The sequence below is a fragment of the Sapajus apella genome, unplaced genomic scaffold (assembly GCF_009761245.1).
Source record: "Sapajus apella isolate SASKATOON/1434 unplaced genomic scaffold, GSC_monkey_1.0 scaffold42, whole genome shotgun sequence".
Classification (NCBI taxonomy): Eukaryota; Metazoa; Chordata; class Mammalia; order Primates; family Cebidae; genus Sapajus; species Sapajus apella.
Window position 1 is genome coordinate 20,388,601 of NW_022436982.1, and position 10,104 is coordinate 20,398,704.

The 10,104-nt window shown below is 34.8% G+C and overlaps 1 protein-coding gene across 20 annotated transcripts in view; it reads left to right on the top strand.

Annotated features, from left to right (window-relative positions):
• MPDZ (multiple PDZ domain crumbs cell polarity complex component) overlaps positions 1-10,104 on the top strand; it is a 165,520-nt gene that overhangs the window by 62,564 nt on the left and 92,852 nt on the right. For all 20 annotated transcript variants that reach the window (XM_032300209.1, XM_032300210.1, XM_032300215.1 and 17 more), the window contains 2 exons: positions 7,721-7,904; positions 8,720-8,791. In XM_032300209.1, coding sequence (XP_032156100.1) covers positions 7,721-7,904; positions 8,720-8,791 — 256 coding nt within the window. The remainder of the gene's footprint in view (positions 1-7,720; positions 7,905-8,719; positions 8,792-10,104) is intronic.

Below are 10,104 nucleotides of genomic sequence, written 5' to 3' on the forward strand. Positions count from 1 at the left end.
GTGAACATTCATGTACAATTTTATGTAGATACATGTTTTCATTTTTCTTGGGTGTATACTTAGCAGTGGGATTGCTGTAACTTATGATAATTCTGTGTTTTACCACTTATCACTTTTCCTCAGTTTCTTCACCTATAAAATTGGGATAAGGAAACTTCTCTTGTGTAATATTCAGGAAAATCAAATGAGTATTTTATTGAAAATACCTGATAGCAGTTTAATAATTAAGCAAATACTATTTATTGAGGGCCTAAAATGACTACGTATTTGAAAGAGTCTCATGATAACTTCCCTCTAAATTTGTCATTATCTTCATTCTTTTGTAAGTGGAATGTCAAATGTAATTCCTGATAGGCAAGGTCAATGATGAAGGAAATTGTTGACATAAAGGTGGAAGAATCTTTTCTCTGAATTGTTTTCTTGTTTTCAATAAAATTGACTGTCTTCACTGTCATCAATATTCTGATTTTTGATTTTTAGCAAACATCCTTTTACTACAAAGATACAAGGATTTCAAATTCCTGGAGCATGTCATGCATTGCTTTTGATCATGTATTAATTTTGTACTAAATATCACCATCTTGTGGACTTTTGAGATATTTACAGTAAAGTTCTTCACATCCAGTTGCATTTTCACAACTGCAGTCTTTGTCTATTATTTATTTGATTTTTGTTTTGACTGCAGCTGTTAGAGGTATATTTTTATTTTGTAGTTGTTGAAGTGATTAAGAAATTATTTCTTACTATTTTGAAGAGGTGTTATTTTATAATTTAAAACTTTATTTTGTTATAAGGTTCCTGATTTACACATTGTATTCTGTAAACGCCTAGGGTTTCACTATAGGCATTACAGTGACAAGGAATAGATTGAATGTTTCCATTTTCCCCATTTCATATGTTGGTATTCTGTTAATAATTTGATTATTTGACAAAAGGACTTTGTTGTTTTTTTCAAAAAGTTGACCAAACTTGTCATTAGATAAAAGCATACACTCATTCTTTTTAGTTTGATACTCAGTGATCTATGCTAAAAGCAGTAGGTAATTATAATTGATAAAAAGTTACTAAATAAGCATATAAATAAGGAAGAGTGTCCAATGTTGCCTTTGATCTTCTGTGACTTTCTTAATAGATTGAAGTTCTCTCTTTATATGTATAGGATATGTTGAAGGAGGCCCTGGCAAGCTATGTTGAATACTCTCAGGGGCCAGATTTTATAAGTTATTTCAGCTAGTATTTCTCACCTATAATTGTTCCTGTTAATTGTGGTGTATGCAGTGCACATTATGAGGATGTTGGATCTCTTTTTTTTTTTTTTTTTTTTTTTTTAATCTTGGCTAGATGGTCTTGAACACCTGGGCTTAACAGATCCCTTTGCCTCAGCCTCCCAAAGTGTTGTGATTACAGGTGTGAGCCACTGTACCCAGCCTGGATCTCTTCTTTTCATGAGATAGCGCATAGACAGTTTGATGCCATTATACTACTACCTAGTTCTTTCTACTGCACTGTTCTCTGTGGTACCATGGGTTCTGAACTGACTTCTTGACTCTCTTGGGATAAAGTGGGACCAGAGCTAACCAATACCCCTTAGGCTTTAGTGACTTTGGCTTATGTGTAGCATGGGTTTGATTATGTTGAACAGAAACCACTCCCATGAAAGCCTCAGAGATTTTTATGTTTATTACCCACTTCTTCACTCTTTAAATAATAATACCAGCTTCTGAGTATCTTCCCAGTACAGAGTGCAATACGGTATAATTCTGGGAAAATAGATCTTCTTATTTACATATTACAGATGAAAATAGCTGAGAAATTTGAACAGAAGTCTAGGTTTTAAAAGTTTATGACTGTTCCATTATAGCAATTTCTTCTGTGCTAGTAGTATCCTCTGACATTTGGGTAAGGAATACATTTTAAAATCCAAGTCATCAAGTTCAGAAGATAAAGGAAAAAGTGCATTTTTTTAAACATATTTCAAGTTTATTGTTATTAAGTAACAAAACCACATACTTTAGATTTTTTTCTCAATAAAACTTCATTTTTAAATAAAGCTGAGCAATAAAAATGTTTTGCAGATAAAAAACAGCCTTAAGTTCTATGCATTCTAAGAATTTTCATGGAGCCCCAACGTTGAGATTTTTGCCATTTTTTCCTTTATCACTATGAGAGTAAATAGGAAGTTCATTTATTTTAGATTAATTTTTGTCTTCAAGGTTTAAATAATACAAAATTTGAACATGGTTAAAAAACCTTCTCATAGAAACCACTAATAATAGCAACTAATAATAGTTTATGGTTTAAAATTTAGAAAAATTCTATATATTTATATTTAAATAGCATCATATTTGTCTATACTTTTTCATTTTATTTTATTTAAAAATTTACCCAGGAGAGGTAGTCACGTAAGCACATGTAGGTCTGTTGCAATATATTGAAGCAGGCTTATTCATGGATAGTTACGTTGTTTACAGTTTGTTGTTACAGATTATTACATACTATCTTGTATTTTAAGGACTTGAAACAAACTCTATTTTGTTGCTGATATGCTATTATTTAGATTAGAATTTTACTTATTTTGTTGCTCAGAACTGGATCTTGTATACTACAAATTTCTTTGAATTTTAATCTCTCATTTGGCCAGAGTGTTTTGAGTAAACTTTACAGGAAGAGAATGTGTTGGTAGACTTTCTAAATTTTTTGTCTCTTGAGAATCTCTTCTGTTGCCTTCCTATATTTTGATTATTTGGCTGGGGATAACAAATAATGTTGGACAAAGAAGATTTATTAGGTATAATCTTAAACAACTTTAAAGATTTTGTCATCAACTACTCCTTTTAATTTTTAATGGGGAAAGTTCTTCTCTTTCTACTAGACGAAATCTTAGGCAAGTCTCATGTCTTAGCGTATTCTTACAGAATATGTTATCCTGTGGCCGATCAAAATTATCAGACACAGTTGCAAATTAGTAATTAAATTTTTTCCATACTAAATAAAAGTCCATTTTCAAATGAACCCAATGGCACATTAGAAGCTTGCTATGAACTGATGACTTACATTGGGATAGAAGGTATACCACTCAGTCTGTTTCTCCCCACCGAATTTTTCGTTTATACCCACACCTTATTGTAGTTTTTAATGGTATAAAAGTTGGCAGAAGGAAGAGAAGGAAGAAGGAAGGGGCATTTTGTCTTTGACTGCTGAAGGGTGGCTTTGTGCTAAGTAAGCCTGGCAGATGTTCAGAACTGACTGTCTCGTAGCGTTTCTTCTGCTGCTCTTGGGAGATTCCAAGGGAGATAGATTTGACTTAACTTTCCATGAATAACAGTTGATAGATTTTTTTATGTAGCTGACTCTTCTTCCTACTGGCCCCTGATTTCCCAGCAGTCTATTTCATAGATTCTCTCTTCTGGGTCCCATCCACTTGAGGTTCTGTGATAGGTTTCAAAATGACTTGAACCTGGCTCAGCCTGGTTATGTGGTCCTCCTCTGGACTATGCCTAGGCAAAGTCAGGCAGGTGAACAGGTCCCAGCATAACAGCATTTTCCTCTGGCTCCACTTTCAAAGCAGCTAAACTGCCTCTTCCTTATCCTCTTGAGGCATTAGACACAATCTGCTTCATTGTCCCTACTGCAGGTGACTTTGGACTTTAGGTCAAGGGGGAAGTACTTGGGTGGGTAGGGTAGGGACTTAGAGCATTCTTTACTCTTTAAAAAAAATCCTCCTCTTAAATTTTTCTTAACCTTTAACAACAACTCAGCTCTTTTATGTTCTGAATGTGTGTGAATTGTAGTTTTTTACCACCTAGTTTAAATTTCTGCATGGTGGCCCTTTTTACAACTACTTTGGTATAGGCTATTAATAATCATAGCATTTCAAGCACCATTTCTATTTTCTCATACATCACACTAAGTATAAGATTCTTGGTTTGCAATTTCTTTACCACAGTTCTACAGATAGCCTAGTCTCTCTCTTTGCTACCTAGAGGCTGGTAGATTTTTTTTCCTTTTTATCTTTGAAATAAAAAATTTTACCAGGATACATTCAGGTGTGAGGTTTGTTTTTTTTTTTTTTTAATTTCTCATTTTCTGGTTTTTCATGTTCCTTTTCGATTTGTAGAGTTGGAAAAGTTTCCCTTCTCCCTAATCATTTGTTTGACTTTTCCCCCTCATTTATCATCTTCTCCATATAATTTCTTTTATTAGTATGTTGGATTTCCTAGATCAGCCTCTGTCTTTAGCTTTGTTTCTGATCATTTTTATCTGTTTATTCTTTTCCTCTGAGATGTTGGAAAACTGCGTGACCAGGTCTTCCATTTGCTGACTTTGCTTTTGCAGTACTTAAAATCTTGTTGACTGTCTTCATTGTAAGTTTTCTTTTTCTTTTTTGTAGATACTTGTTTCTTCTTTGTAACTGCTTCATAAATACAAGGGAATGTGAATTATTTTGATAGTAAGTTTCAGGAAATATCTTTTTTCCTGTTCACTGCAATAACAGCTTCATATTAAGATACATGCATGGATCTTCAGTGTGCAATCTTCTTTTTGGGCTGTGGTATCTTATTTCACATCCCATGACCTTTGGTCAGTCTCAAAAATAACTGGGCTTGGGCTTGTACAGATAGAAGCTGAGATGGGTTCTGCTGCAGTTTGTATGGGTTTTGTCCAGATGATTCAGGAATTGGCAAAGTGGACAGGGAAGGGGAAAGTTTACATTTACTGTAGCTTCACTTGATTCTTTTGTAGATTAACAAAATGGAGAGGAAACCAGTGCTAGAGAATCACACGGGGGGATTTTGCCTCTGTTTTTGTTTTCTGTGTTTGCTGTGGTAGCCAGGAGTTAGTTGTGTGTGTTCATGTGTGCACACATGTGTGGTTAAGATAATACTCATTACAATTAAAGTAATTCGTGTTGCTACATGCAACCCAGCTTAGTATGGCTTTTAGTGTTTGGTGTGTTTCTTAGAGTTACTGGTTAGGATCCACATATGCAATCTGACTACCTCATTTAATGAGAGGATGTTGTTTGATTTTTGCTGAAGCTTCTTCTTATAGACCAAACAGGCTATTCCCACACATACCAAGACTCATTTGGCCTGCGTTTGTTCTGGCCATACCCAGACCATTTCTAGTAGAAATTCCTCTGCTGGTCTAGGGATCTTGGTGCTTCTTTTTGGTTTCCAGTTTTGTTGCAGTATTTTCTCTGTTATATTTTGTTAGTTTTTCTAACAGGGAATCAGCAGGGTGGAGGTAGGGAGAAAGAAGAATCAGATACTTATGTTCAAGTTACCATTCAGCTCAGAAGTATCGTAGAAGGTTTAAGGAACTGACAGAATATGAGATTTTCATCTAGATCAGAGGTTTCTGGATTTTTGATTAAATATTCCTTCTTGTAAAAATAACCACCTATTCATTTTTTCTCTTTCCTCTTCACTATATATTCATATATATTGTTATGTATATATATCATATATGTACTTAACAGACATTATATGTGTGTTTATATATGTGTACATATACATAATTATATATATACACAAATCCACATATACACATATCTGCAAAGCAAATGAGGTTTTAAAATGTTTGTTTAGAAGTTTCATTCTATTCCTTCAGAAACCTTTGCAGTAAGGGTACTCTGTCTTGGAGACAACTTTTTCCAGACAACATTTTTCTAGAAAAAGATTTTTTGAGGTTTTTTTTTTTTTTTTAAAGACAGGGTTTCACTCTGATGCCCAGGCTGGAATGCAGTGGCATTATCATGGCTCACTGCAGCCTTGAACCTCCTGGGCTCAAGTGCCTCTCACCCCAGCCTCCTGAGTAGTTTGGATTACAAGCATATGTTACTACGACCTGCTAATTTTTGTATTTTTTATAGAGACAGGGTTTTGGCATGTTGCCCAGGCTGGCCTCAAACTGCTGGGCTCAAGCAGTCCTCCTGCCTCAGCCTCCTGAAGTGCTGGGATTGCTAGGCATCAGCCACTGTGCCCAGCCTTGATCTAGATCTTATTATTTTCACATATTTACTAGGTTAGTAAAGATATGAATTATAAGATTATAAAATCTAGATCTTTCCTAACTTAGTAAATTTTTGTGTGCCTAATATGGCCCCACTATGCTTGGAAAGCATTACATGTACAGTCGTTTTATAGTCATTTTGCAATTCTAAGGAATATCAATGACTTTGAATTTCAATATTAAATGTATTGCTCTACTTTTTCAAATTTTTTACTGTGATTTTTGAATTAAACAACATGTTGTTAAAATCTATATCTATCTCAAAATATAATTTGCTTTACACATATGTTTTTGACCTATGAGCCAATGACTCTGTACTTGAATATCTATAGTATGGACAGCACCATGTTTTGGTGACACTACTATAAGCAAAAATAATACAGAGCCTGTCCTTGGAGCATATAGTCATAAACCACATAATGGCAGAAAATGTAAAATTAAAATTCTGAAAAATCCTATGAGTTTGACTGCAGTCAAATACATCAAGGTAGTTTATTATGAAAACAGCTATTGAACTGAGATATAAAGCAATTATAAGTGTTTTCTAAGTAAACTGTTGAGAAAGGTCATGGTCTAAAGTGAGCTATTCAGAGAGTCCAGGCTGAGGGAACAGAACTTGCAGAGACTCCATGGCTGAAGGGAGCAATGCAAGCCAGAGGAATGGAAGTGAGCCCTCTGTGGCTGAAGGGCAGAGAGTAATGGACAGTATCATGAGAGATGAGGCTGGTGCTGGTAGAAGGTGGGGGCGCTTGGCACAGGCCATTCTGAGCCACATTGAGAATTTGGAGGCCTGTCCTAAGGAGTTTTCTGTAGAAGGGAGGGTTGGGGAGATATCTATATTTTGGAAAGATCACAGGGACATTTTTGAATGTTTTGTCATTTGTGAAAAGGGGAAAGTCAGATGTATTTTTTGAACAGAAAAATAAAAAGGCGAAGTACTTTTTTCTTTCTTTTTCAAAAGGCAATATAAATATGACTTTGTGATACATCAGTGCACTCAATGAGCACATTCATCACTGTTTCCTGTGCCTTTTAATCCTGCATGGTTCTGGTTTCCAAACTTGACTGTGCATTGAGATCAACTGAGGAATATAAAAGCATATTTAAAAAAGAGTAGATATGGGGCACAGTGGCTAATACCTGTAAACCTACCATTTTAGAAGGCCAAGGTGGGAGAATCATTTGAGCCCCACTGGTGTTCGAGACTAGCCTGGGCAACATAGGGAGACACCATCTCTACACAAAAGTTTTAAACATTAGCCAGGTCTGGTGATGTGTGCATGTGGTTCCAGCTACTTGGGAAGATGAGGTGGGAGGATCGCTTGAGCCTAGGAGGTTAAGATTGAAGTAAGCCATGATTGCACCACTGTACTCCAGGCTGGGAAATAGAGCAAGACCCTGTCTCAACAAAAAGGAAAAAAGAAAAGGCATAGAAGCCTGTGCTCCACCCTAGAACTAGTGACTCAGTTTCTAGATATGGTACCCCAGAATCTGTATTAAAATAAACAGAACCCTCTCAAGTGATTCCAGTGCATCCATGTTAATACTGGTTCCCAAAGAAATACTAGGGTCTTATTGAACATTCCCTAATAAGAGGACTATTTATTCTCCATTCTTTTCACATTAACAAACTATACAGACACATTTTGTGAATTGTTGATACAAATATTCATTTGTTTAACATGTAACGTATCTTTTTTCACAGGTAGATGGTACAAACCTTCAGGGTTTTACTAATCAACAAGCCGTAGAGGTATTGCGACACACGGGACAAACTGTGGTCCTGACACTAATGAGGAGAGGAGTGAAGCAGGAAGCTGAGCTCATGTCAAGGGAAGACATCACAAAAGATGCAGATTTGTCTCCTGTTAATGCCAGCCTAAGCAAAGGTAATCCTTGGTTAATCTGGTTTTTAGTTAGACCTTTATATTATCTGCAATTTTTTCTAATTCCAAAATAATTACTATTTCAGAATGGTTTTTAATTAATCAGAATGCATTTTACCCTCAACTATTCATTATAAATCAAGGGGAAAAAGGAAGTTTAATAAAGTCAGGATTAACTGGAACCAGCAATGTGTCTATAAACTACAGAGTAGGCTTTTGGCTAGAGCCACTTTCTTCCTGTCCTATTCATTGTTACCATTTCTCAGCTGGAAACAGGCAGTTATTTACCTTTCTGTCGCTGCTTTACTTCTGGATGTCATTGCAGTGTTCTTACTTTAGGGGGATGTTCTTCTGTCTGGATTATTTATGTGACCTTCATAATAATTCTAAATGTCCAGCCTTTTCTTGAAAGAATAGACTTTAATTCCACATTTAGAAATGTCATTCATAAGCTGTTTGTATGTGAATATGTCTGCAAATTACTGAAATTCCTATGTAGCTCACTGATGGTTGGCTTTATTGTTAGAAATCAGACTTTTGGCTGAAAAATGCTGTCTTATTTCTAAAACTGTTGACCATTCTGATGTTTATGCCATTTATATATATTGCACTATTAAGAGACAGAGGGGCAAATCACAGGAGAAATGTATTACTTCTTTTCCACTAACAGAACTTTATTTTAAGTACACATAGTTATTGAGAAGTTTATCTCTAAAAAACAGACTCTCATGTAGGAATTCAAATAAATATGGTGGGTTTAGAAAAATTCAAGTGTTTGATTATACTAAAGATATAATTAAAATATTTTTATCTTTAAGAAAATTATGAAAAAGATGAAGATCCTTTATCTTCGAGGAGAAACACCAGCATATTACCAATTGAAGAAGAAGGTAAACACCTAGAACCAGCTTATTATATACTTTATTATTTTTTTTTTAGAAATGATTTTTACCAATGCGATTAACCCTATATGGATATATTGTAAGTTACTAAAAAAAAAAAAAAAAAATTCAAACAGTGATATTTGTAAATCCCTGTTTACAAATGTGACCGAGTGGTCTTACAGATTAAAATATTTCATTTATAGCTAATTTATACTTTCATTTATCATTCACCTATACTTTGTTGCTGAGTCAGTCTATTCTTCCATATTTTTTTTTAACTAGAACTCTTTAGGAATTATCTGGTTGTATATGTGGTTCTAATTTATTCTCTTTGTTTCTACGCAGCCAACATAAACTAACAGTAATAAAATTAAAAAGTATTTTAAAATAAACACAGGAGATTCTTTAAAACATAAGCTCTTGGGAATGAAACTATTCAATTTTGGGAGGGTTTTTCTCACTTCTCAATTTTTCAGGGGTTCCAAGTTTTAATACTGGAAAGTTGGTTTGGAAAATAATTGCAGAGAAATTTTCACACCTTTTGAGAATGCTCTCATTATAAACATAGGACCCATCAAGCTATTTAAAAAAATTTAGAGTAGCATTCTTGTTATTATTTATTTTAGAGATGGATTTCATCGTGTTGGCCAGGCTGGTCTTGAATTTCTGACCCCAAATGATCTGCTTGCCTTGGCCCCCCAAAGTGCTGGGATTATAGGCGTGGGCCACCGCACCTAGCTAGTAGTATTATTTTAATACATAGTTTTGCCAGAATGTTGCTGCCCTCTTTTTATTCTGTGTGCTGTGTGCTTCCTTGACCTTTCAGATTGTTTTAGGTACTTGGTAACCTAAAGCCATTAGACTGATCTCCCTCTCTTCATGTGAATTCCTTTTACTGTATAATTATACCAAAGCTTTGTTGTTCTTTAACATATTTGTTCCTTCATTATTGAATTTTCTACTGAAAACTTTGATTGATTTTTTACTATTTTAAAGGAATGTTTATACATGCAGAGATATTCCAGAAGTTAGATGTATAGAGTTCACATGTACTAATAACATTCTGCCATTTTTACACTAATAAGTAAAGAAATTATTTAGGCTAAAGTGAATATCAAGAGTTGTGGGAAAGGATAAAAATATTTAGAGCATGATACTTGTGATACTAAGTGGGCATGGTGTGGAAGTTGTCTCCAAGGCGCAGAACCATCTAGTTTGCTTTGGTGAAGGTAGCTAATGAAAAATCAGTCTCTCTCTCTCTCTCTCTCTCTCTCTCTCTGTGTGTGTGTGTGTGTGTGTGTGTGTGTGTGTGTGTGTGT